A 25,064-nucleotide genomic window follows, 5' to 3' on the forward strand; every position below is an offset into this window, starting at 1 on the left:
GTATATAATATTGTGAATTTTGATATCAAATTTGTCTGCTTTCGGCGCTCTAACAGATGCAGTTTAAAGAATTGCGATATCTGTTGTTGGTGTAGAGTTGCAGACTTGTGAACTTCGTGCTGACACGAAGTTCACAGAAAGGGTAACAAATTTTTGGCAATTGTTGTAAAAATTATGATGCTCTGAATCAAAGTTCTGCTTCCTACAGCTACAATAATTTAGCTTTCTTTCTCAAATGCACCAGATTTTATTTAGACCTTCGCGTCGACTTACCTCATGCAAGCATTGCTGCGTTTCACATTTATTAGAACAGAGAGAGAGAGAGAAAGAAATATAAAGGCAAAGGAAAGACAGGGAGGTAACCAGATGACATTTCCGGTTGACTACCCTGCACGAGGAAGTGAGAAAGGGCTAAGAAATATGAAAGAAAAGAAGAAACAATAAAACCCTCTCTGTGGGTGCTGCTGTTGTCTCCGAGCGAAATATCAAGGCCAGATCCGATTTCCCTATTCAGAATTGTTCTCCTGGAGAAATAAAATTCATCTTAGATACATGTAAAACTTGGAAATGCTGTTATGAGACAACCACTTTACCGATTTGAATGAAATGTGTTGCATTTGAGAAAGAAGTTAGCATCTAGTGACCGTAGCAAGCAGAATTTAGATTTAGAACTTAGAAGTTTTCAAAAAATAACGACGTAAGTTGGTAAGTTTTGAAAAACACAAATAACAAATCCGCAACTGTGCACCAAAAACAGATATCGCAGTTCGTTCTGTAAAGTGCGTCCTTTAGAGCATGTAAAGCGGGCGGGTTTGATATGTGAATTTACAGCTTACGTAAGTTTGTTGCAATGTTTGCAAGGGTTTTGTGAAGGTCCTGCACACAAATTGGAGGCATATTTCACAGAGGTGTATAATACATCAATGTTGTCCGCTTTAGACTTCCTGTTAAGAATTGTTTACATAGTTGTGGTATCGTTTTTATTGCTGAGTTAGACTGGTAAACCTGATAGCTTTGTTTTATGAAATTTTGCAAATGCTCAACAGATTTTATAAAAATGTAGATGGCTTAACTGAATAAAAAATAAACAGCTTCTTAGGTTCACTAGATTTTAACTTTTTCTTTTAACTGTAAGAAACTTCGCCAAATTTGGCGCAGTGGCTGCTGATAAAACCGATTTAGAAACATAGAAATGAGGGATGATGACGATGACGTATCTAATAACAACCATTATTTATCCCTTTTACACACTAACTGTGGTGCACTTGAAGGATGCGTTATTGGGCCACACTTATTTCACGTATTCGCAAATAACATCGTAAACGTAGACAGTGGGGTTCAATTTACTATGTACCCGGATGATTGAACATTGTGTGTTTAAAGTTCTGATGAAAGCAGGCTTGCGCGAAAATGTAATGCAGTTATGGCAAACTTCTCAGTTTGGACGCAGGGGCAAACATGCTTTGAGTGAATTCCATGAAAACAAAAGGTGTAATATTTCGTGCAGAAAATAAACCTTTTAGTATTCGCACGCTATTTAATTTCAGATTCAACGCATCGAGTTAGTTTAGGAGTATAAAATTCTTGGAGTGTATTTTTCCTCTAAGTTGCGCAGTGACGCTCACGCGAAGCACCTGTGCGGTAAACTTTGCGCCCTCACTGAAGCTGCGGCACGCTGCCGCCCAGTTCTTCCTGAAGATTGCATCGTCACGAATATAGAATTTTGAGATTCTGAGATAACATAACAAAAGTGGTACGCAGGCAATTCGCATTGCCACATTCAAAACTGAACAGGGCTCAGGCAGTTTCACTGCGCTTATTGCAAGCAGGTACATGGCCCACACCGTACCAGATTAATAAAATATATCCAGAGAGAGAAATTAAGATGGGCTGCAACGATTGTAATGACGTCAGTGGAATCAGACATATGCTGGCGGGGTGTCCTGCGACTCTCCCCAACCTCGTTGAAGAATGGACACAGTGGGAAAAAAGGATTCAAAGCCCATTGTTTCAAGACCAACTAAGGGCCGCCCAGAGAGCCCATGATGTCGCTGAAGGGCTTGGCCTGACAGTGCCAACATGGGAGCCTTGGCTTAAAAAGTCGAGCCGCCAGGCCTAATTTCAATGAAAGTTTTCACACACAAACGCATACGCGCGCGCGCGCGCGCACACACACACACACACACACACACACACACACACACACACACACACACACACACACACACACACACACACACACACACACACACACACACACACACACACACACACACACACACACACACACACACACACACACACACACACACACACACACACACACAAACACACACACACACACACACACACACACACACACACACACACACACACACACACACACACACACACACACACACACACACACACAAACACACACACACGCGCGCGCGCGCACAAACTGACATATAATCAACCCTGAGCCTTCGTCAAGCTTCTGCGACAGATTTTTTCCAGGGTGGGCATCCAGTTCTGTTTCTTCTGAGAAATAAAATTTGAATTGAATTCAATTGAATTAAATAATGAGGCACCTGGCTGGAAGCTAGAGAGCTTGCGCCGACAGTAGTCTTCGCTGAAGACACGTAAGAACATGTCTGTTTGGGCGATCGCGTTTTTTGATTGTGTGGCGTCTACCACATTACTGTGAATTATTATTATTATTTGTTTCGAAAACATACATACACTAAACAGGAAAGGGAAAGCGAGGAGCAGGCTGGCAACTGCCACTGAAAGGGGCACGACGCTTGCCTACTCTTCAGAAGGGAGGTGACAGAAAAAGGGAAACGGGAGATAGGAAGGAGGGGAGGAAAGTGAGGCTTCAATTATACTCGTACTTTTATATCTGAATGGTTGTGCAAATGTAATTAATGCGAAAGTCTTATGTGCCCCATTACGCGAAAATCGGTCGTAGTCGGCGTGACCGAAAAGTTGGTAGCAAAAATGGGAAACGGCGCAAAGAGTAAGAACACTTAAAAAGCGCTCGGATTGACGTCAAATTTTTTCAGAGATGTTCCTGTAATGAAAATAAATCCCGATAGCGGCACACCAAATTCTCAAGCAGATTCCTCAAACGAAACCAACCACACGCCCTACCGCATCCTCCTAGTCTGGAAGCCTGGTCATACCTAACCGCCGGGCAACGAGCATGCACACGCGGTCGCCCACGAAATTTCCCTCCGGGCGGCCCAGCGCCGGGAGGGGACCGTCCACAGGGCGGGAGGATCGCCTGCTCACGTATACAGAGACGTCCTCGGTCACCACACACGCGGCCGTCGCGTTCACACCGCGCCACCGCCATGCATCTCGCGAGAGGAAGCTTTGCGCCATTTACAGACCGACCCTTTCCCCAATTGTAAATCTGCCATGTAGGTTATTATCCTTAGGATTGTTTGTTAATATTGGATCCGAGTAAGTGATTCCCCTGTCGCGCGCGTATGCGTTTGCAGGGGCTGCTCGCCTTATCCAGGATGAACGGTTGTGACATGATGACAGGATGAAAAGCACAGCACTGCAGGGCTTACGCCGGTCTTTATCACGTCGCGCGAGACGCTTCGCGTTCTGAGGAAGCTCCTGGTTATACACGAAGACACCAGAGAGGCCGCGCCATTGTGTCGGAAGAACACGGCGAATTAATGGACACAGGGCATCGTACATCAATTCAACGCGGTTTTATACCGAAAGCATTATATGCCCCATTACGCGAAAATCCGGCTTCATCGTCTGTGGTGTGACCGAGCGATCGTACCAAGAATGGCCAACGGCACAAAGAGTAAATACACATAAAAATGCTCTGATTGATGTCAACCTTCTCAGGGAGATTTCGGTAAACAACGTAAATTCATTAGTCTGACAATAAAAGTTTGTACATTTCGGTCTGGGGGGAGGGGGGGGGGTAATCGGGCCCGAGCCTCCGGGATGCGAGACATGCACGCTACCCTGACGCCACGATGGCGCCATGGTTCTGGCTCACTAAAGGTGTGCATAGCGCGTGCGTAATTGCGGATGTCACGTCTGTGCCATACTAAAGGTGTGGCCTAGTGCGTGCCTCATTGGGCTCGTGACGGCGCAGCCAATTTGGAGGAGGTAGCGCCACGTCGTGGGTATGTAAAATGAGCGCGTTCGTGACGTTCCGAGGTCTACAAACGGTATAATGCTTTCGCATTCCCACACGTAAACAGTGTTAAGTGTCTCTGCTGAATTTTTTTTCCATGGTGTTGCGGATTCGAGCGAATTCTACTAGTCTTAACGGAATTATAGATTCTTTGATTTGAATATGTTACCTTCTAAATCATTACAGATTGCAAATTTAAAACCTTTCACAACGCTACCAGAAATGATATCGCGCCTAAACCTTTGTTGCGGAAAACACTGACTCACTCTGTCGCAGATACGACGCAGCTCTTTACTAGTAAAGGCCATTTAGTTTTTCCGGTTAGTAAGGAGTCAGGAATATGCACTATTCGGATTCGTCGTTGCTCAAATCGCCAGTGAAAATTCAATTTCTATGGATCTTAGCACCTAACCACGTGATAGAGAGGGGGGGGGGGTAATCGGAAGGAGATCAAAGACTGCGGCACCCTACGGGGTACTTTTGAAATATAGAAAAAGAAAGTAACGGTATCAACAAATCTAGGCCATCAAAACCAGACGCGAGCGAGGACTGATGAGTCGTCGTCATTCTAAATGGCTTCTTCTCTCCGTGGCGACCGTGGACGATGTGCCCGAGCCCAGCATCTGGCAACACGCAGCAACTACCATTTCAGACATTCGCGATAGGTAGCTGAAAGGAGGCACGAAAATTGAAATTTTGGTGAAACCAAGTGCGATTGCCTTATGAATCATCTATGTCTTAGGGAGCGTCATTTTTTTCCGCGAAGTAGTAATATGTACACAGAAACGCAGTCATTTAGGCGCGAGATAAAACATTTACGAAAGAGCACTATATTTGTTGTATCAAATCTTGAATACAGTACATTATGCGTGGTACAAAGAACAAAGAAAACATTCCATATATTGGTGAAACCTCTGTGCGCCCACATACATAAAGTTACGCTGCTCATGTCTGGATGTCTCTTCGTCCATTGTAGCCCTTTCTTCAGTAAACTCGAAAGCAAGCGCATAATTTGATGAATGTGTACGATCGCATTGCCATTAAATTCATGCAGTGTCGCTCACTCTTTATCGACATGCAAGAACCAATTAAGCCATGAAAGACGAATAAAAATTGAACTATGTATATTCGTCAGAAGAATAGAAATTTCACTGTCTTTGTCACCTGCAGATACAGAAAGAAAATGCTCAAGCAAATTGGAATGCACGATAACTAGCCAGTGGCTCCCCGGATGGATGGATGGATGGATGGATGGATGTTATGAGCGTCCCCTTTGGAACGGGGTGGTGGGTTCTGCCAGCAAGCTCTTTTTATTTTATTGCTTGATGTCCTACCTATGTTAAAGAAGAAAAAAAAGCACGATGAATTTCCATATTCAAAGTTTCTGAATCTCTATTGTGAACTTTCTTGTTGTACGCCTCCGTTGTTTGTCGTTTCCCTACTTTTCTATCACCAATCTTCCAATTGCCTTTTACTAATCTCTATAGCGGGCATGTTTACCTTTCCCCTTGCTTTCGCTGAACCCAAGGGCTTCAAGGAGGCAGTGATTCCTAAATCGACCACTGGGCAGATATCTTCATATTCGAACAAAACATGCTCCATTGTTTCCCTAGCTTTACCGCAGCAAGCACATGTTTCTTCCTTCTTATATCTCGCTTTATATTTTCCCAATGTATCGCGCCGGCGCCTCCAATGGCTCCCTAACCCACGATCTCCCCAACGCATCTAGCCGCGGTCCTCCCTATAGAGGTATGGTTGTACTATCCTGCCCTCCCGCGTTGCTTCTGTAGAGTCCCCTGAAACGTTCAACGTTCTCTCGAAGACGCAGACATCGCATGAAACATTGACAACCACTCTTGTGAATGTTGAATATGCTTTAATGAAGCATCTCAGTCTGGGGCACTGACCATCTATTGTGTTGCTGTCCTCAACTTGACTGAGAGGCAATCTGTTTAATGGATCGCTCTCCATTCAGATGCTACTTGAACATCGACCTCAGACCTCGTCGGCACGCAACTCAATGAAAGGACTTGTGTGCTTCTTGAAATCGACTGGCCCTTGCGGACTTCTATTATTGTGTGGCACTGTTACGTGCGTTCACCGCCATCGTCCTTCCTGTCTCTGCCAAGTTTTCTATTATCCTGCTCACATCCATAGCATAGGGAAGCGAACCAGATTTTTTTCTTGTTTCTTGCCTTTTCTCCTTCCTTTCTGACCCTCAAAATATCAACATTGATATATGTGTTACAGTGTAGTTATACAGCCGAGAGTGCACTTGAGAGTTCCAGAATCTTAGTTGGTAAATACATTGCACAGTCCAGCAGAACACGTGCTGAGTTAGCTGAGTCACCGGACTCGCTTTTGACGAAATGGCAGAGAATGATCAGGCCGAAATTTTCTCAGTTTATCAGATTAACTATTGTAACCTTGTATTTCGAGCTCAATTTCGACGTAAGATCTTTTCAGTGACGTTTAATAAAGGTTATCATTCGACTTTTTTTTATCCTGATTGTTTTCTGACGAAGAACGCTTTCCCAAGTGCCCTTTGGTGGAAAGATATGGACCATGGACGTTCCCTCTAACAAAAGCAAGCTATTGAAAATAAGGATGAAATCCAGAGACGGTACGTCATTTAAGAAAAAGTTCGACTCTGAAGCTTTGTGACATTGCTAACTTAAAAATGCCATGAAACATCTCTCACCTCAAACGGCCATCGTATTTAGCATTAAAAAAAAATAAACCATGGCCAGGATTTCGGATCATGTACACGTCGAGCCATCTATCGGCGGCGACCGCGCGCCCCACCGTAACTGTAGGGCAAAAGACTAAAAAAAAATTATCTGAGGAGCCCAAATTGGTTATCGAAAACGACTTGCTGTTATTCATACTAAAGGCACACTGGGACATTGTGGTGAAATTCCAGTAGCGTGCCGAAAAGCTCGTAGGTTACCAAGGCACCTGGATATGTTACTATAGAGTCTACAAGAGAGCCCCATAGGCCCCATTGTAAAATATTCAAATTTGCTGAGAACCTACGTACTTTGTGACATGCTACTGGAATTTCACCTCAATGTTCCAGTGGGCCTCTAATATGAATAACCGCGAGTCGTCTTCGATAACTAATTTTGTTCGTGAGGTATGATTTTTCAGTCTTTTCCCTATTCAGTTACGGTGGGGCGCGCGGTCACCGCCGAGAGATGGCGCGACGGGTACATGTCTCGAAATCCTCTGGATGAAACCATGGTTCCCGACACAAAGAGTTTAACGCGTGAAAAGGACACACTCTAATGAGGCTTGCGCGTTTTAGAAGACCCATGATTCCCTTCGCTGCGTCTCCATTTGTTGGGAAATGTCCACGTGAGGATCCCCAATTGTTCCATCCTTCACCAAACATAATAAGCTTCAACGTTCTGTGTCGCGTAGTCCTACCATTTTCCCAGAATATACGCGTATACCTCGGCCTGCTGCCTAAATAGATGCAGTGGCCATACTTAAGCACTCACACAATGTCTGCAGCAAAATTCTTTTAGAAGAAAATTCGACTTGCATTTAACTTGGACATCATAAAGAGTTGTTGAATAGCCAGTGAATAATATACGTCCCGCTGCCACTACTACAGCATTAATGACTTCCTAAGCGGCATTAGACTACCTGTTCTCGAAGTTGCGCCCGAAAGCATATACTCGTAACACAGTATACGATAAAAAACTGCCATTTCTGGCTCACGTTGGGGTACTTATTATTCCTGCCTAAAGATTTCAGAAGAAGAGTAATTCGTCTACAGCAATTATCAGGCAGCAATGATGCCACCTAAATCTTGAATGCGATTAGTAGTTTTTTAAATAATCCTCACTTTTGGGGAAGCGCGTATTTTAAAACTCTTTAAAGCCGACAAGAAGTAATTTTATAATGAACTTATTTAATTGGGTTACCACGTGTACAGTGACGCTACAGCATAAACGAACCAACATTTCAGCTCTACCGCGCAGAATACTATATTCATATGCCTGAAGAGGAGGAAAAACATTTATTGAAAGCTAAAGCACAAGCAGGTCTCATTCTGCTTGTGCGGGGAGGCGCCCCCAGTCCTGGGCTCCCGGGCCCGCAGCACCAGCTGCTGCTAGTCACGAGGCTCCGAGCCAGTCAGCGCGGTCTCCCACTGCTCGGGTGTGGCTACTTGCGGGGCTGGTCTTTACGTTGGGGCACGTCCGTGTGGCTGAAAACATGCTCCATGTTGAATGTTACTGGAATACAACCGGGAAAACATCTTGTAGGTATGAACTGTTAATTTATCTACCCATAACGGTCGAAAAATTACGAAGCAAAAAATTGGTGTGTCCGAAGGTTTGTCAGAAACAAGGCTCATCAATGCAAACTTAGATGGAAGAATGATAATATTATTTAAACAAATTTTATCAGTTCATTATGTCCTTCTCGTCCGTGTTCAATTGTGCGCTGGAACGATGTTTCCTAATGCCAATCATAACCAACTAGCCCAGCTGTCCATATTTATCAGTTCAGCTGTATTCGCATGGTGCACTGAATATCCCACTCACTCCGCACGCAGAGTGTGACGTGGCTCAGCGGCATGGAATCGTGTCGTGCATATTTACTCCGGATACGGGCTGCCGGTACCGTGACTATGCAATCCTGACTATTGTCACACACTGCTCGCTGAATGAGTCGGCAATTCAGTTCTTTATGCGCATTCATACATTTAACGAAGGTGAAGGGGGTATGAGGATGACGGCCGTTTAGTCTCACTGTGTAAGGGTGTGTAAAGTTAGGCAAAAAATATTTACCATATTCGCCTGTTTTCGCTATTTTTCACCTTTTTAATCTCACGAAATGCGAGGCTTCACTTGTTTTGGCGGGAAAGGGAGAGTTTTCTATTTCTTCTTTCTTAAAAAAAAGATACGGTTTGTTTTCGCTTTGAAGGCCAGTCAAACTGATAGTTCTGTTCTTTTTTTAACTTGCATGTGCACTTTAGCTTCTTTTATTTTCAACATGATGAAAGAGCTATACTAAACTACGGTATATTTACTTAAACACGCAAGCAAAGGTCAGTCCTCAGATATGCTATTAGCAACGAACAGGCAAACGGATAATTACGTCAATGTAGTTTCTTTTTCTCATTCTTAATACCTGCTCGACTTGCTAGTTTCCCTGTGCAATCAGTGTTTAATAAAATGAGAAACAAGTCCTGAAAACACTGCGAATTGCTCTTAGCACAAGAGAGCACTCGTTCACTTTACCGGAATTTGCGTAGCAGTTACAAAAGCACGCTTTTTCTTGTCGTGGGTAACAATTATGATCCTTCCGGAAATAGGAAGCATTACACACGAATCCTGAAGCTTAATCTGCGCCGTCCGTAGGCGGTCACGCTCAGGAATTTCTTCCGCCAAATGGACACGCTCGCTATTACACTAATGACCATATTAAGTGCCCAGGTGGCACCCTCACTTGGAGGGCAGTGCTCAGAATAAAGTTAACTTTTCCTTCATATAACGGCACAGAGATTTACAGACAACAGTTTGTCATTGATGTAGAAATTCCGGCTTGTGTTACTCGATTCTCTGTCTCGATGCTTCTGAATGTTGTTGCTAAATGGAGGCAGTTTACGGGACATTCTTAGAGAAACGAGTAAGCGAAAACAAATCTTTTCTTGGAAGTATAGGTACGCACATCCTAACGAATTAATAAAAGAAGTGATTTACATAATGTCGAGGAAGACGGTCATCTTCCCAGGCATATATTCATATTTTTCTGAGTTTTAAGTACGGTATGCGAGCATATGAGCTGTATGCTCAGCCGCAGCGGTTAAATGTTAAAACTCCAACAACATTATTACGCACACGAAACTAGCTAATCAGTATAAATATAAGAACTACAATGATTGCGCTTAAGTATGTGAACGCAGCTTATTTCTGTGCATCACGAGAATGAGCGCCTATAGCGGAGAAATTCTTTATGTTGAAATATCATGAGTAGATTAAAATATTTCAGTAGCTCCGAAATGTGCTAATGGGTACTTTGCTGTATTTCATGCTCTGCGCGTATGGACAACCTTCTCTCCATGCAAACTTCGAACCCGGTTCTACTCATTCGCTCGCTTGCACTGCAGCAAACGGTACTCACGGCTCCATGCCGAGATATTAAAATTGCGTCTGTCTTGTTTAAAACCGAGAGAAGCAAGGCAACTGTGGGCTGCACAGCAGTTCTACTATTACATTTACAAAGCATTATATGGACAGCCACCGTGATACTTCACTAAACAGGCCACTTAGCGCCTTCTCGTTCATCCCGCGCTTGATATTTCGGGTTGGGGAGGCTTGAAACTGCCAGCAATGCGTCTTCTTTCCAAGGCATTCAATTTTTGGCCCTTACAGCTTGCGCGTGTTAGAAGTAAACTGCTCGGTATGTTTCTTGATTACTAGGGTTAAGCCTGACGTCGATTGTACGTCGTTACTGACGCATTATCTTGTCTAAAGAATTCCTTTTATCTCTTCCCGACATAATCTGTAGGATGGACACGGCGTCTTAACCTCATGATGTGCCAGCGAGATTTGAGATTTGTACGAATGGCTTTGTGAGTCTCCCTCGCGTAAACAAGCGGAATGTTGGTAGGCGTTCCAGTAACGCAGCGGTAGCTTTCTGTAGAGTTTTATTCCTGGATACATGGTTATTTTTCTTGGAGTCCTGGGCACTCGCGTTTGATCCTATAGGCATGGTAAATACCAAGACTGTGACAGGAGGGCTCCATTCGTAATTTTGCATTGTTTCACTTAGAAAGAGAACACCAACGAAGCGCTGCCAAAAGCTTACCAAACATTTCATGGTTTCAGAGGAGGCTGGAGCATAAGGTAAGTAGAAGCAAACAATCTTTTTTGTATTAATATTGAAGACATGAAATAAAAGTACCGGAATTATTTTTGCAGATAATGAGCTAGGCCATCTGCGTGGACCAGCATGAATGTTACACCGAAAAGAACAACCATTTTTGTGAGGTTCATTATGTTAACAGGAAGGAAAATGGGGCTATCGCTTTCCAGTATAGCCAATTCATCCTTTACGGTTCCTTTAGTCTTCTGAAACACCCATAACAATAATTCCGCCAAGATATCATCAAACGTGGTTCGAATAATTGATGTTGACTATTTTGGATCTCTAGCTTTAATAAGGTGACATCATTTTCCATGAAGCAACAAGGCGGTATAGATGCAGTTGCGGTGTGTTTGACCTATTAGAGAACTGAACTGCTTCTAGCAGTATGAAGAGGACCAAATGATAGTGATGCAGCCTATCTAGCGCGCATGACGTGAACGTAATCTTGTTTTCAAGCTCACTGTATTTTGAAACGTTACTAAAATGCAGTAGTCTTGTAATGCATTTATTTTTATTCGCCACTTTTCCTTGGATCCTCATTGTTTTCCTCATAGTGCGGCATAAAAGCATTTATACTAACGCACGCATAACACTGGTTGGTGCAGCGCGAAGCGGGACAGCGGACACAGGAAAAAACGAGGACAAGCGCTTAGAGGGAAAACGACGTAGAAAAAAAAAGTGCATATATAAAAAGAAAACATTAAAAAATAGAGATGAAAAATAAAGGTGCCATCATCGCTCCCTGGTCGCGCTACCATTGTCTAAGAATGCCAACTCCCTCTTTGATAAGACCAGGGATGGCTTACTTATGCATGGGCGTACTTCACGTGTCACACTTCACGTGACCAAAGCGCTTGTCCTCGTTTTTTTCGTGTGTCCCACTTCGCGCTGCACCACACAGTCTCGTGGAAAACCAAGTATAGCCCAAACCATCACTCTTCTAAGGCACGCATAATGCTTTCTTTTTGAACCTTATACTTTTCGTGACTTCGCCCCCTAGAACGTCTAGCAAGCACTGTTCACTATAGACAGAGCGCACACAAACGCCGTTGTCGCATAATCCTGTAGACCCTCATATAGATTTTATGGCGACCTTCGTGGTGCGTGCCTTAAGTTCGTTACTCTCCTCGGCATTCAAAGAGATGCGGGCATCCATAAACTCCCAAAGGCTACATAACTCAAGCTCGCTCTGTTGAATGCGCAGAATGAAGGGTCAGACAGGAATTTATATTCTGGCTACTGGGCATAGGAGAAAATGCACTTTGCGTGGGAATATTATGTGACGAAGTAACTTAAGCTAAGGATTGTCTTTTCTTTACAGATGCGTTTTCCGCATCATCGACAGTGTTGAATAAGTTATTTATAGCCACAGTTCAGTGGTCAGTCTCGTCGTTTGTGCTTGGCTAAATTTGGCGAAATTTCTGGCTTTTGTTTATATTACGAATGAGGTGTATATTTGAGTTTATTTATCTATAGCTTGAAGTTTAATGTTTAATTTCGTTGCACTGCAAGAAATTGCATAAAAAGAAAACGTCCTATATTGTAGCAACATTTAAACTGGCAGTTTATAGATAGTTCGCTGTCTCTCCCGTCAATAAATTCTATCAAACTGCCATTCAGGCCTCAGTACGAGATGTTCCGGCATCAGATGATGGTTAGGGATCGCGCTTCAGCTGCCAAGGGAATGCATAGCCGCTGCAGTGTAAGCAAGTGAAGGATAACAAACACACACTCTCGTTACTTGTTTGTTTGTGCTGGCTTAACTGCACTACATCTCTTGCAACAAGGCCTCCATTTCTATTCGCATTCACGAAAACGAATCTTCCCTAACTTATTTTTTATTTCCTTCTTGTTTTTACGTTCTGTGAATTGCTATAAGTTAGCTTTAAGCACCGTGTCTAGAAGATGTCAAACGTTGCTCGTATTTCGATGCTACGGTATACAAGCCCCTGAAGGCTTGGTTATACTTTGGAAAACGATACGTGAGCACCAAGACAAAGCCGAAGCAAAAACGCGCGGTCGGAACGCATCGCTCCGGGAAGATTTCTGCGCTTACCAAAACACGTCGTTTCGGCATCACGTGGAAAGAACTAAAAGGCAGCCCTTTAGCTTCGATTTCTCGCGCCTCGCGAACTTCTTACTTTTTCCGGCAGGCAGTCGTCGTTGCGTCCGCAGCTCTTTCCTTCATCTTTCGTCGTTTCCTCGTTACTTGTCACAGGCGCCGTTGCGGCGTTCCGGGTGCAATTTCCGCTGGAAACAGAAGCGTACACGCTTTCCGTCAGGCGCAAGTCCTGACACGCTGGTTCGATTGTTTATTTCGTCCTGGAACCACTTTCTGACGAGAATATGCCGGCTGCCGAAAAGTTGTCCGATGATGCCTCGTTTGGATATGCGAGTATGGTTTTAGGAGTGTATATGTCTTTGTTTCGTTCCCTTCGAAACATTCTTCACCGAATGTTATCCGCACTGACGTAGCGTCTAAACAATCGCCACTTTTGTGGCTTTTTTCTCAGTTTAGGGCGCAGGAGTGTGAACAGGAAGTAAGTTGGAACGCGACTTGATGTTTGTGAATAGAAGGGACGAAAATGAAGGACAGAAAGAACAGGAACTGCATAGAGCGCAGTTTTCGTCTAAGAGGCTCAAACAGTGAAAGTCACAGACCAAAGCCTACCAGTGTATTTGAGGAGCAGTATAGGCGCGTAGCCGTCCTAAGTGTTTGCAAAAAGTACGCAAGTAACGCTGCCGCCTACTTTAGGAATGGAAACGTAGCACACATCAACCGACTGTAGAAGCGTATTCCGGCGAAAACTGTGGTACTCTATTAGCGAGCGCATACCGTTGGTTTATGAACACGTTGACTTAGCGAGTGGAGCCGATGTGTTTGCTTCCGCTCCTACGAGCTTCATGCTCACTTTTGCCTGTTTGCAAGGATATGTCCAATTTAGAAATATGTAGTACCGTCAGCCATAAATTATGACCAATGGTCGGCAAACCTTTCAAAGTTGTATGTTTGCGTGGAAATGCAGCGGGACTACACAAACAAAAGGTTCCAGCCATTGCTAAGCCCGTCCTCCCAATTACATATTGGTAACAATATATTCTGCTGATTCAGATGCTCCGATGCTTAGAAAATGAGATGAAATCTTAATTGAAAGAACCTGTTAAAATTATTCATGAACAAAGGGCTTTCTGACGCAGGGAGTAACAACCGATGTCAGCAATGGACGAAAGCAGTGTGTCGTACTTTCCGTGAAATGTGGTAACGTCTGTGCTAAAGCAATAACGTGTGGTATTGTTTTAGTGTTTAACGTCACAGAGGGCACCAGTATTTTTGTTTGCAGAGATGTTGGAACGTACACTACCTGCTCGTCTCGCACTTTCCTGTTTCCTTTTTTTCTTCTTGTGAAGCAATCACGCCCTCGGAAAAAGATATAATGAAAAAGTTACGTATCTGTTTGTGAACACCATGTTTGACAGAGTTCAGTTCGTTCGCAAAATGTAGTCACAGGCGTGTAGTGGGATTGAGTCCGCGTTATTTTGCTTTCAAGCAAGCGTACGCGTTCCGAGAAACTCTATACTGTACCAGTTTGTTAAGGATAACATTTGCACTTTGCTTTGACGTATTGCTTTTTTAACGCAGGTATTCAAGGATTTCGCTCTTGGCCGTGGTCTGCTTTCCGGCCTTCACACCTTACGTCACTTCCGAGGGCCTCGTGCCCGATCTTTGCAACCTTATCGACCAACCCATGTACTGCCGTTGCGACACCGCCGACATCACGGAGGAAGTAACTGATGTTACGTGCTATGTGAGCCGCAAGCTGCCACCTGATCACATTGTCTTCGAATCATTTAAGCGCCAGCCTGCCATTACCGCTGTAGCGTTCAATGTCTTCGGCAGCGACTATAAGCTCGACTTTGTGCCAACGCAAGCTCTGCTCCACACGCCGCACGTGGAGCGGCTGAAGGTCTCCCAAGCCGAGCTCGGGGATGTCAAGCCTCACTCGTTCCACAACCTCTCGAGTCTCGCCGTGCTCTCCCTGGACTCGAACGAGATTACGAGCTTGGACGCCGAAGCTATCGCGGACCTTCCCCGCCTCAAGAAGCTCGAGCTCGGAGACAACAAGCTGTGGAGGCTGCGCGCCGGCTCCCTGAAGAACCTGCCCTCCCTCACGCATCTCTTCCTCGAGCGCAACCAGCTGGAGGTGGTCGACGACGGCGCCTTCGAGGGTCTGGGCGCCCTGCGCGAGCTAGAGCTGAGCGACAACGCCATCGAGAAGCTGAGCGAGCAGAGCTTCCGCGGCCTGGGGCGCGTCGCGAGGCTCGACCTGTTCCGCAACAAGCTGACGCGCCTCGAGGCCCGCGTGTTCGGCGGCATGCCCCAGCTGGCCGAGCTCGACCTCAAGTACAACGCGCTCTCCGAGGTCGACCCGCTGGCTTTCGAAGGGCTGCCGCAGCTGACGGTTCTATACATGTCGTACAACCGACTGCGCGTGCTGCCCGCACACATGTTCCGCGGGGCTCCCAACCTGGTGTCCGTGGACCTGTCGCAGAACCAGCTGCTCACGCTTACCTGGAGGACGGTCCAGGACCTGGCGAAAATCGACGCCGAGTCCTTCGACATGAGCCTCACCGGTGAGTCTGCCTATCTTCCCTCTTATTGTGCCTGGATAGTCGTGCGTATTCAACGAGAACCATGACGGAGGCATTGATAGGGATATCGGCTAAGTCTTTACGTTCTAGGTTCGGCTGTTGACATTTAAGTATGTTTCAGTAGAGGAGCTGCAAATAGCGTTGAATATCGGGGATTCCGACCCTCCTCTACCCAAGTGCAGGAGCAGATCTTAATGATAGCCTTACCAGAATTCGGCAGCCACGACGGGGAACCGGCTCCTCGGCCTCGTCCTCAGCAGCAGAACACCATAACCACTGTGCCCGTGGCAGGTATATATTTGACGTACTAAAAAAAAAATATATGGGGTTCTACTTGCAAGCCAAAACGACTTTATGATTATGAGGCACGCCGTAGTGGAGGACTCCGGAAATTTCGACCACCTGGCATTCTTAACTTGCACCTAAATCTAAGTACATGGGTGTTCTCGCATTTCGCCCCCATCGAAATGCGACCGCCGTGGCCGGGATTCGATCCCGCGACCTCGTGCTCAGCAGCCTAACACCATAGCCACTGAGCAACCATGGCGGGTATATTTGACGTACTCATCAACAAATATGATTCCACAGAAAAGATAAAAACAAAGGGAAGGGGAAAGCGTTTTGGTCAAAAGCTGTGATGGAAGAAGGCAAAAGCCGCATAATGTGCCCCATTTATACAAGAGATCGTACGGATGAAGCTGACAGCGCGAGAGGCTGAGCGAAGAGGAAGATGACGCTGTTCGATCTGCTGCCACCTCAGCTCTGTTATTTTTGCACAAGTTTTGCTGTTCATTAAGCGAGTTATTTATATCCTTGGAAGACGGCCGCATCTTTAAGGCGGTACTGTCCCTATGGGAAGGGCACGGCTGCTCCGGCGCCGGCATATTTAAAGGGACAACGCCATCCGAAGGAAGACAGCGTGGTGGAGGCGGCCATGGCCTCGCAAGGCGTGCAGCTGCCAGACATCAGGGACGATAAGCAGTCCAGTGCGTCATCATGGCTCAGTGGGGACGACTCAACTATCGTCGACCCTGACGAGGAAGTGGCTGATATGGCGGAAGTGGACAGTGAGGGCTTCAAGGTGGTGAGTCATCGGAAGCAAAGAACAGTCGAAATCCCACTGGTAGTGTGGCCAACAGAGAAAGGTGTTGATTTGAGAGAGCGGAACCCTATCAGGCTCTTCGAAGCCATTAAAGTACTGCTGGGATCTGCTCCGATTCACAGCCGCTTCACAACGCAAGGTGCTCTTTATCTAGATATCGCAACGGAAGAGCAAGTTGACATTCTTCTCCGGTGCTCTCAGATTGGTGATATAAGAGTTAAATTAAAGCCCGGTTGCCCCAATCTTACATGACTAACACATGTGTTATTAGGGGAGTACCAGTGTGGTATTTGGAAAGCGACCTTCTTGACCGCAAGGTGTTCTGTACGTGAAACGTCTGATGCGCCGGGTGGAGACTCAAGAAAAAGGATGGGCAGCGAAACCTACTAACTCTGTTGTGATAACGTTTGCTCCCAACACCGAGCGCCCCGAAAAAATTGACCTCCGTTTCACCAAGCATGCAGTCAAAGAATTCGTTGAAACTCCTCCCCGATGCTTTAGGTGTCAATGCTTTGGGCATGTAGCCAAACTTTGCATCAAAGATCAGCGTTTCAAACGATGCGGTGGCGTACACGATTACATAGCCTGCAAGGCAGATTTTGCTTGAGCTAATTGTGGTGGTGACCATCCAGCGAGTTTCGGTGGCTGCCCCTTCCGTGCCTTACACCGTCGAGTGTCCTTCATTAGGTCCCAAACCACAACCTACTGAGAAGCCGATACTTGGAAGGGACGAGTTCCAGGCGTTAGATTCGGAAGTTCCCTGTGTTAGAGTCGGAAGTTCGTAGCGTGGTAACAGCAACGTCAGTGAGCGACCTGACCATAGCAAGACGGCAAAGACCTCTGTGGGTGAGTCGGTTGTTCGATCTGCTGCAGCAAAAAGTGTCCCTGTTTCTCAGCGGCCAGATCACAGCCAGACTCGAGGTCATGGAGGACGTTCCCTCGCCTCCAAAGAGATGAAGAAACCGGCTGCAGTGGCCAAGAGTGGGTCCCTAGTCCGCATCGTTTGTTGAAGTTGTGAGGCAGTGCGTACAGCAAGATAAAAATCAGGATCTGTCCGACCTTCTGCGAGTTTTGTTTGAAGTCCTGCGTTCATATGTTCAAGCGATGCAGACTGGCACCCTGAAGAACTTTCTACAGCTCGTTCTTTCCTTTGAGTCCATGATTAACGCCTTCGCAGCGACCCTTACCTCATAATATGGCTAGTCTTCTTCAGCCTCGTGGAACTAAAAATCACCGAAAAGTGCCGTTTATTATGCAATGGAACTGCGCTGGGATTATAAGTTGATTAGCAGAACTGAGATTATTTGTGAAAGATGCGTGTATTCCAGTATTGGCCCGCTCGGAGGCTGGCCTACCAAGCGGGAGATCTTTGACTGGATATGTCGCCCACAAGAATTGCAGCATAAGGTCGTTTCCCGCAGGAAGTGCCGCCCTTTACATACGAAGAGAGATTCCTCATGTGCCGTTGAACGTCACCGATCTTTCCGCCGATAGTATTGAGGTAGTGGCTGTGAGGATACGGCTTAGTTTCCGAACTCTTTCTGTTGCATCCGTATACGTGTCTCCACGGAAGAAGGTAGCAATGGCTTTGTTTCTCCAGCAGCTCTGTGACCATTTCCCAGTGCCCTGAATTATCTGCGGTGACTTCAACGCCCATCACTCTGTCTGGGGTGACAGGAACACAGATTCCCGCGGACGCAAACTTGTAGAAGTTATCGACAGTTTGGACCTGTGCGTGGCCAATGACGGAAGTCCCACGTTCTTCCGGCCTCCAGCCTCAGCCACATCTATAGACCTAACCTTGCATTCACCTGACGTCCGCGTGAAGTGGTCAACCGCACCTGACCGCATGGGAAGTGATCACTATCCAATTTTAGTGTTTAATGCCGACTTCCATATGTGCGGCTGTAAAATTAGCCATGTTGTTAATTGGGACAAATACAGGGAGCAACTTGCATGTGTTTCTGGTGATGTGATAGACAAAATGACTTCTGGTAAGATGGCTGCTACCACAGCGGTCAGGTTGCCTAATCATTTTCCGACTCCGGATTTAAAACTCAGGAACCTTTGCGCAGCGCGCAGAAGGGCGGAGCGACGACTGATGCGGAAGAAGGACGACAGATCCTTGAAGACGACCTTCAATAGGCTTAACTGTGCCATTCGACGCCATACGAACAAGCTCTGTAGGTCGCAGTGGGCATCTTTCTGCGCTAGCTTGACATTTTTCTCACCGATGACGGGAATTTGGCGAGTCATTGGCAGTCTTGCTCGTCCCAGTAAACATTTCCTAGTAAAGCTTTCGAAGCGCTTGCACTGCGCAAGCAGAAACCTCTCGTGTCTGTGGCAGAGGAATTTGCAGATGTATTTGTAAGTGCAAGTTCAGAAATTCATCCCTGCGCTCTGCCTGCAACATCTACGTCTGTGATGGACGCCCCGTTCACACTTCGAGAGCTACAGACAGCACTCAGCAGCCTGCGGCGTAGACGTGCACCAGGTCCCGACGGCATTACCAACCAGATGATGCAGGACCTACCCCTGGAACACCGGAAGATGCTCCTAAGCTATCTCAATCGAGTGTGGGAGACTGGCGACGTTCCTCCTTCATGGAAGGTGGCGTGTGTTGTCCCAGTGCTGAAGCCCGGCAAGGAAATGACAGACTTGGCCTCGTATCATCCGGTACCACTGACGTCGCGTGTGGCTAAGCTCATGGAGAAGCTGGCAAGTAAGCGTTTATCTTGGTGGCTCGAGCATAGAAGGGCTCTGCCAACATGCATGCCTGGATTCCGAACAGGTTTAAATGCGTAAGATAGCGTCTTGGACTTGATAAGCCATATTCAACATCATAGAGCTTTCGGCCTTTCAACGCTAGCTATTTTCCTAGACGTATCAAAGGTTTATGATAGTGTCCTTTAGAGCTCAATACTAAATAGTTTGCCGGCCATGGGCGTACAGGGCTATCTTCTGCGATTCATTCACTCATTTATCAGTGATCGTAAAATTCAAGTGTGGTTAGGAATTACCACAAGCACCGAAAGGGTGGTATCGCGAGGTGTACCTCAGGGAAGTGTTCTTTCTCCAACGCTCTTTAATGTCGTAATGGCTGGTCTTGCCGCTGAATTGCAAAAACGTTGCAGGCATGTCCATATGTTGATATATGCGGACGACATTCGTCTTTGGTTAACCGGATATCAACACAAGCGTTTAGCTCTGATAGCTCGACAGGCATTACTTTCAGTTCAAAATTACCTTCAATGTGTTGGGTTGACTCTCTCGGTGGAAAAATCTGGCTTCATCATGTTTCCAGGAAGAGGAAGACGGTATGCGCGGCTGAAGATAGACCTTGATCAATCTTGCCTTCGTCAATTGACGCACAAGCGCTTTTTGGGCGTCATTATTGACTACCGTCTACAGTGGCGACGAGCTGTGGACTCGGTTGTGACATCGCTATCTTCGCGTCTCAATGTGATCCGTAGAGTTGCAAGTGAGCAATGGGGAAATCGCCCTTCTTTAATGATCAGGCTGCACGATGCACTGGTGACAAGCCGAATAATGTACCAGCTCCCTTTAATTTCCCCCTCGACATCACAGCTGGAACGACTTGAGGTTCTACACAGGAAAGGCCTAAGGAGGGCTCTTGGCGTTCCGCAGACTGCTCCTAACAATGCAGTACTTAATGAGTCTCTATCGAGACCTCTTAGCCTAGTCGCTTCACAAAGGTTATTGATGCAAATTGGCCGCCTAAAGCAGTTGGTAGCCGGGCGAGGCCTTCTATAGCGCCTTCGAAAGAGATCTGAGTCCTGAGTGTACTTGGCACTAAATACTCTTGGTTACCTTGGTCTTGGCGCTAGAGGTCGAACTAAGAGGTTGAAACCACCTTGGTCATTCGCGAGCCTCGATTTTTCGTTGAGAATTCCTCACGTTCGCGCTAAACGGAGTTCTCCTTTGGCGGAAACGCGTTCACTGGTACTGGAACATCTTGAGACTGAATATGCACGTCATCTTCAAATTTTTATTGATGGCTCTGTGGACAAGGTCAGAAGATCTAGTGCAACTACTTTTCACATTCCCTCTTTGAAGTATGATTGGTCTGTTCACTTCACTGCAGTCGTGTCCTCCACAACGGCCGAAAGCGTTGCCATTGTGGCAGCTCTAAAGAAGCTACGGTTTTGCAAATTGCAAACTGGTACGCCTCAACCTGTTGTCATTCTTACAGATTCAAAATCTGCCCTTCAAAGGTTAGAGCACGGGTTCCCTACTGATGCCTTATGTCTTAGCTCCCTACGCTCGGTGCACAATCTCCATATCAAAGGATTCTCCATACGTTTCCAATGGTCGCCCTCGCACGTAGGTATCATAGGCAACGAGATGGCAGACAGCCTCGCCCATAGATCTCTGTCTGGGAATATTGAGAAAAGTGCCTCAAGAGGACAAGAGACTTTTCAGAGAAGCGGTGTTGTGCCGCTTCAGTTCTTTGTGGAGCTCACCTCACAAGCCATGTGTGATCAAGGGTATCAAAAGAAACCAGGCCACTTTACTGCTCCGCATTCGCACGGGCCCTGCTCGTACCCCTGCGTGTATGTATAAGACTGGCCTGGCGTTGTCTCCATTATGTTCAACGTGCGGTGTGTGCGGTTACATAGAACATTACCTTATGTGTTGTACTCTGTACAAAGCGGAAAGGAGTGTGTTATTCGGGTCACTCAAGAAGACAGGAGTTCCTCACAGTTCTCTTCAGGACATTGTTTTTCCGCGCGGGAAGCAGTTGTGTAGGAAGGAGGTTTCTCACCTTCTTTTAAATTACCTGCAGGACACGGATTTGGCCTCCACATGGTGAACTTAGGAGCGACCATTTGTAATTGTGAGGTCTGCGTCTGATTGATGTGATTTATTTATTTTAGGGGTCGCTACGGTGGAGCAATTGCCGGCAGCAACTGCAAGGCTAATCCCACCAGTAGCCTACAACCACTCAACTCAACTCAGCGCGAGAGAATGTTTGGGTAACAGTTATAATGTCCTTCAGTTGATTTCGGCAATAACCGTAACCGTAAGAGATAATGGACGCTATTTATTATTTCTATTTGTTTAGACTTAGATTACCTGGGATGAAGAGACTTAAGGCAGATTAACTCTGCCTGAGTAGGGTCCCTCCACCAGTACATTGCTGCAAATTGGAAATGTAAGGCGCGTTACATTTCACCTTGTAGTCATGCTTCTTCAAAACAATGCTATTAAGACTATGTATAGTTGAACGTTAGGATGCACGGATAACCTCTGAAGGTGAGCAAACGCTATTCGCGACGCCGGAAAGAAACCTAAGGAATATAGCACACAGATAGCATTGCACACTCTTAGACAAAAGTACACCCTTTGGGGTGTATATCTGCCACACAACCATAGTCATCATCTGCCTTGCTTGCGTTGCTTTCTTGAAAAACACCGCGCCCGCTACTTTCCAGTCGGGAATGCTATTTCATGCTGATGACGCGCATGCCGTTCGTTAATCGGAAGTACCGGGCTGGCCGCGTTAAAGAAAGGAAATGCGGATCAGACAGATGAGGATTATTGTTGTGTGGCAATAGGGTGTAATTTTGCTTAAGAATGTTTGCCGAAATACCAAAAGTAATTGCTTTCTAAGCCATGCTGCTCGTAGGTTCATTTGAGTCCAGCATGGGGAGCACTACACGAAAGGAAGCCCGCTGTTTAATAACGAAATTATTGCAATAAACGTCTACCATCATAGATTGATAATCGAGAACCGCACTTGAGCGCAGAACGGAAATATGGGCCAGTTGTTCATTCATCATGGCCAAATAACACAGTGTAAAATGTCTTTGTTTCATCGTATTACTTATTTCACGCGCTGTCAGTTGCTGGTCGCTGCTTAATGAACACGCGCAGTACTCGTTGTGTTCATAATTTTTTGAATATACTGTCCAGGAGGTTTATCCAGGCGATGCGAATACATGCTACCGCATATATGTATGTCGGTGTGTGTTGCGCGTGCGCGCGCACGTGTCCATTGGTTCGCGCGTCTCGTTTAGGAATAGCCGAATCGTGCACGAATAAACATCTCCGGTACTAATGCTGTATAAAGCTTGAATTAGCACACGCTGCTTCTTGCGCGTAGAAGCTTAGCCCGAGTACGAGCGTTTAGATCGCTCCCCGCGATATTAGCGTCACATTGCAGCGTGAAAGAACGGTCAGGTATATGGAAACCTGGCGCGCGAGGCTGCGCTTCAACGAAACGCAAAGGGGATAACTGCTTCCCCGTCTCAGTCGGCCCGCTTTCCGCTGTTGACCTTGAGGCGCCCTACAGAGCAAAAGAATCCAGCCGCAAGGGGAGTAGCTCGCAGCCAGAGGTCTGCTGGCGTGGCGGAGAAAGGAAGCTGGTGTACACAAACTGAACCCTCTTCCTCTCCTCGCTTGACATGACACACACGCGCGCACTTCCAGCTGAGATGGTGCAGAGGCCGCCAAGCGCTCTCTCCCCCAGAGCAGTGGCGAGTTCCCACGTCGACAGATCGGCTACTGTCGCAGTTGCGGGAAAATAAAAAAAAGGAAAGAGAAGATAACGGCCGAAGGAGAGATGCTGCTGCCAATGGCTGTCTTTAGCATACAACTTACGCTGTACCATCGGTCGCGGTTTCTAGTCAATAGAGCAAGGCTGGGCCCCACCATCCGATGCTCCTTTCTTGCTTTCTATATTAGTAGAGACGATCTTCTTTATCTATTTCGTCGCGTCAGGTTCCTGTGCACAAATGGAGACCAAAAGGATCTGCTGCTGCGCTGGCGAGTACCGGCGTAGAGAGCCGCTCTCCCCCCCTCTCAGTCCTGCTTGTCGCTTTCGCTCATTATTGCCGAATGCTGTATACGGACGAGCGAGCGGCAGCGGCGCGCGACAAAGCGAAGCCGCATTCAACCGTGCCCCAGTACATCTTCTCGGCACTGGTCTGCCTTTCACTGTCTGATCGCTGAAGGAGGAGACCGAGCGGGCGCATTGATCCTCTCTCCGCCTAGCGTCCCTGTGGCCCGCGCAGCTGTTTACACCAATCCCTGTGTCGAAGTGATGCACCCTGGTCCGTGTATGCTACCAAAAGCAAACAAACGAAACAACGTGGTTCTTCAGCCTGGCATGAACCCTGTTAGCTTCCCTTTGTGGTGACTTACCTTCTTTTCTTTTCTTTTTGTTGGTTCTTAATATTTTCTTGCTCTCATGTCCTCTGGCATTCTTCTTGCTATCAGTTTCAAGTTTTTTCTATTATTCATTGCATCTGTTGCTGGTGCATCGCTGGTACATTATCCGTTGCTAATGCCCCCAAACTGCCATCACTGGCGCAGCGTCCAACCAATTGGCAAACGTTCAGAAACATCAACTAGACAGGTCGCATAAATAATTTCGTAGAAACAGTCAACCTGTGCATATATTTACATTAACTCCTAATAAATTCCCTTTATGACGTGCCTTCCTTTTTCTTGTTCTTTTTGCTAGGCCTTTCCATTATCTAGACTGTTACATTCATTTTGGGTGCGTGATTGTGTGCGCGCTTGGTTGCCACGGTTCGCACAAAGCGTCGGGCAAAAGGGCCAACGATTCCTTTGAATGTCAAACAATTGCTGTAGTATAAATGTAGAAGTAGGTACAGCGGAACGCGGCGTATTGTATGATACTACGCTGCCCTAAAGTAGTTGACTGATCTGATTACCGGAAATGGCTCAGTGTTAGAAGAGGCTCATAAATTGTTCGATAATTGGTAGAACTGCAGCGCCCACAATGAAGGAAGGACATGTGTAGTTTAAGAACGAGCGCTTGTTTGCAGACTACCTGTGTCCTTCATCCTTTGTCGGCCGCTGCAGTTTTACCATGAATAATTATCAACTCACGCAGCTTTCAGTTGTCCAATAGACTTCGACCAATCACTTTTAGTTTATCCGTCTATGAAATCAAAGTCGATGTAGCGAGATAGCAGCAATAATTTTATTTGATTCGGATTGCTTATAGGAAGTTCGTCCCACGATGGACAAAGACTAAAGCTATTGAATTTTCTTCGGTTCAATCAGAACTTTCTCACTGTAGTCAGGGGCAGAACAACGTATTTCTTCATTCCTCCTGGCTCGCGGCACGCAAAACTCTGACTGGAGAGCGCGAGAAGGGCAGCCAACGAAGAGGATGATGAGCAGTAGAGCAACGATTACGTCTTTCCAAGCCGAAACATTTCTTCTTGTATGTGCGTGGTTGTGTGCGTGTGTACTTGGGCATGCGTGCGTTTCTGTACA

The 25,064-nt window shown here is 46.3% G+C and overlaps 1 protein-coding gene across 2 annotated transcripts in view; it reads left to right on the top strand.

Annotated features, from left to right (window-relative positions):
- LOC142582264 (uncharacterized) overlaps positions 1-25,064 on the top strand; it is a 102,976-nt gene that overhangs the window by 40,284 nt on the left and 37,628 nt on the right. For both annotated transcript variants that reach the window (XM_075691748.1, XM_075691747.1), the window contains exon 2: positions 14,679-15,670. In XM_075691748.1, the coding sequence (XP_075547863.1) occupies positions 14,785-15,670 (886 nt within the window). In that variant the 5' untranslated portion in view covers positions 14,679-14,784. The remainder of the gene's footprint in view (positions 1-14,678; positions 15,671-25,064) is intronic.

This window comes from Dermacentor variabilis, chromosome 5 (genome assembly GCF_050947875.1).
Source record: "Dermacentor variabilis isolate Ectoservices chromosome 5, ASM5094787v1, whole genome shotgun sequence".
In the NCBI taxonomy this organism is placed as follows: domain Eukaryota; kingdom Metazoa; phylum Arthropoda; class Arachnida; order Ixodida; family Ixodidae; genus Dermacentor; species Dermacentor variabilis.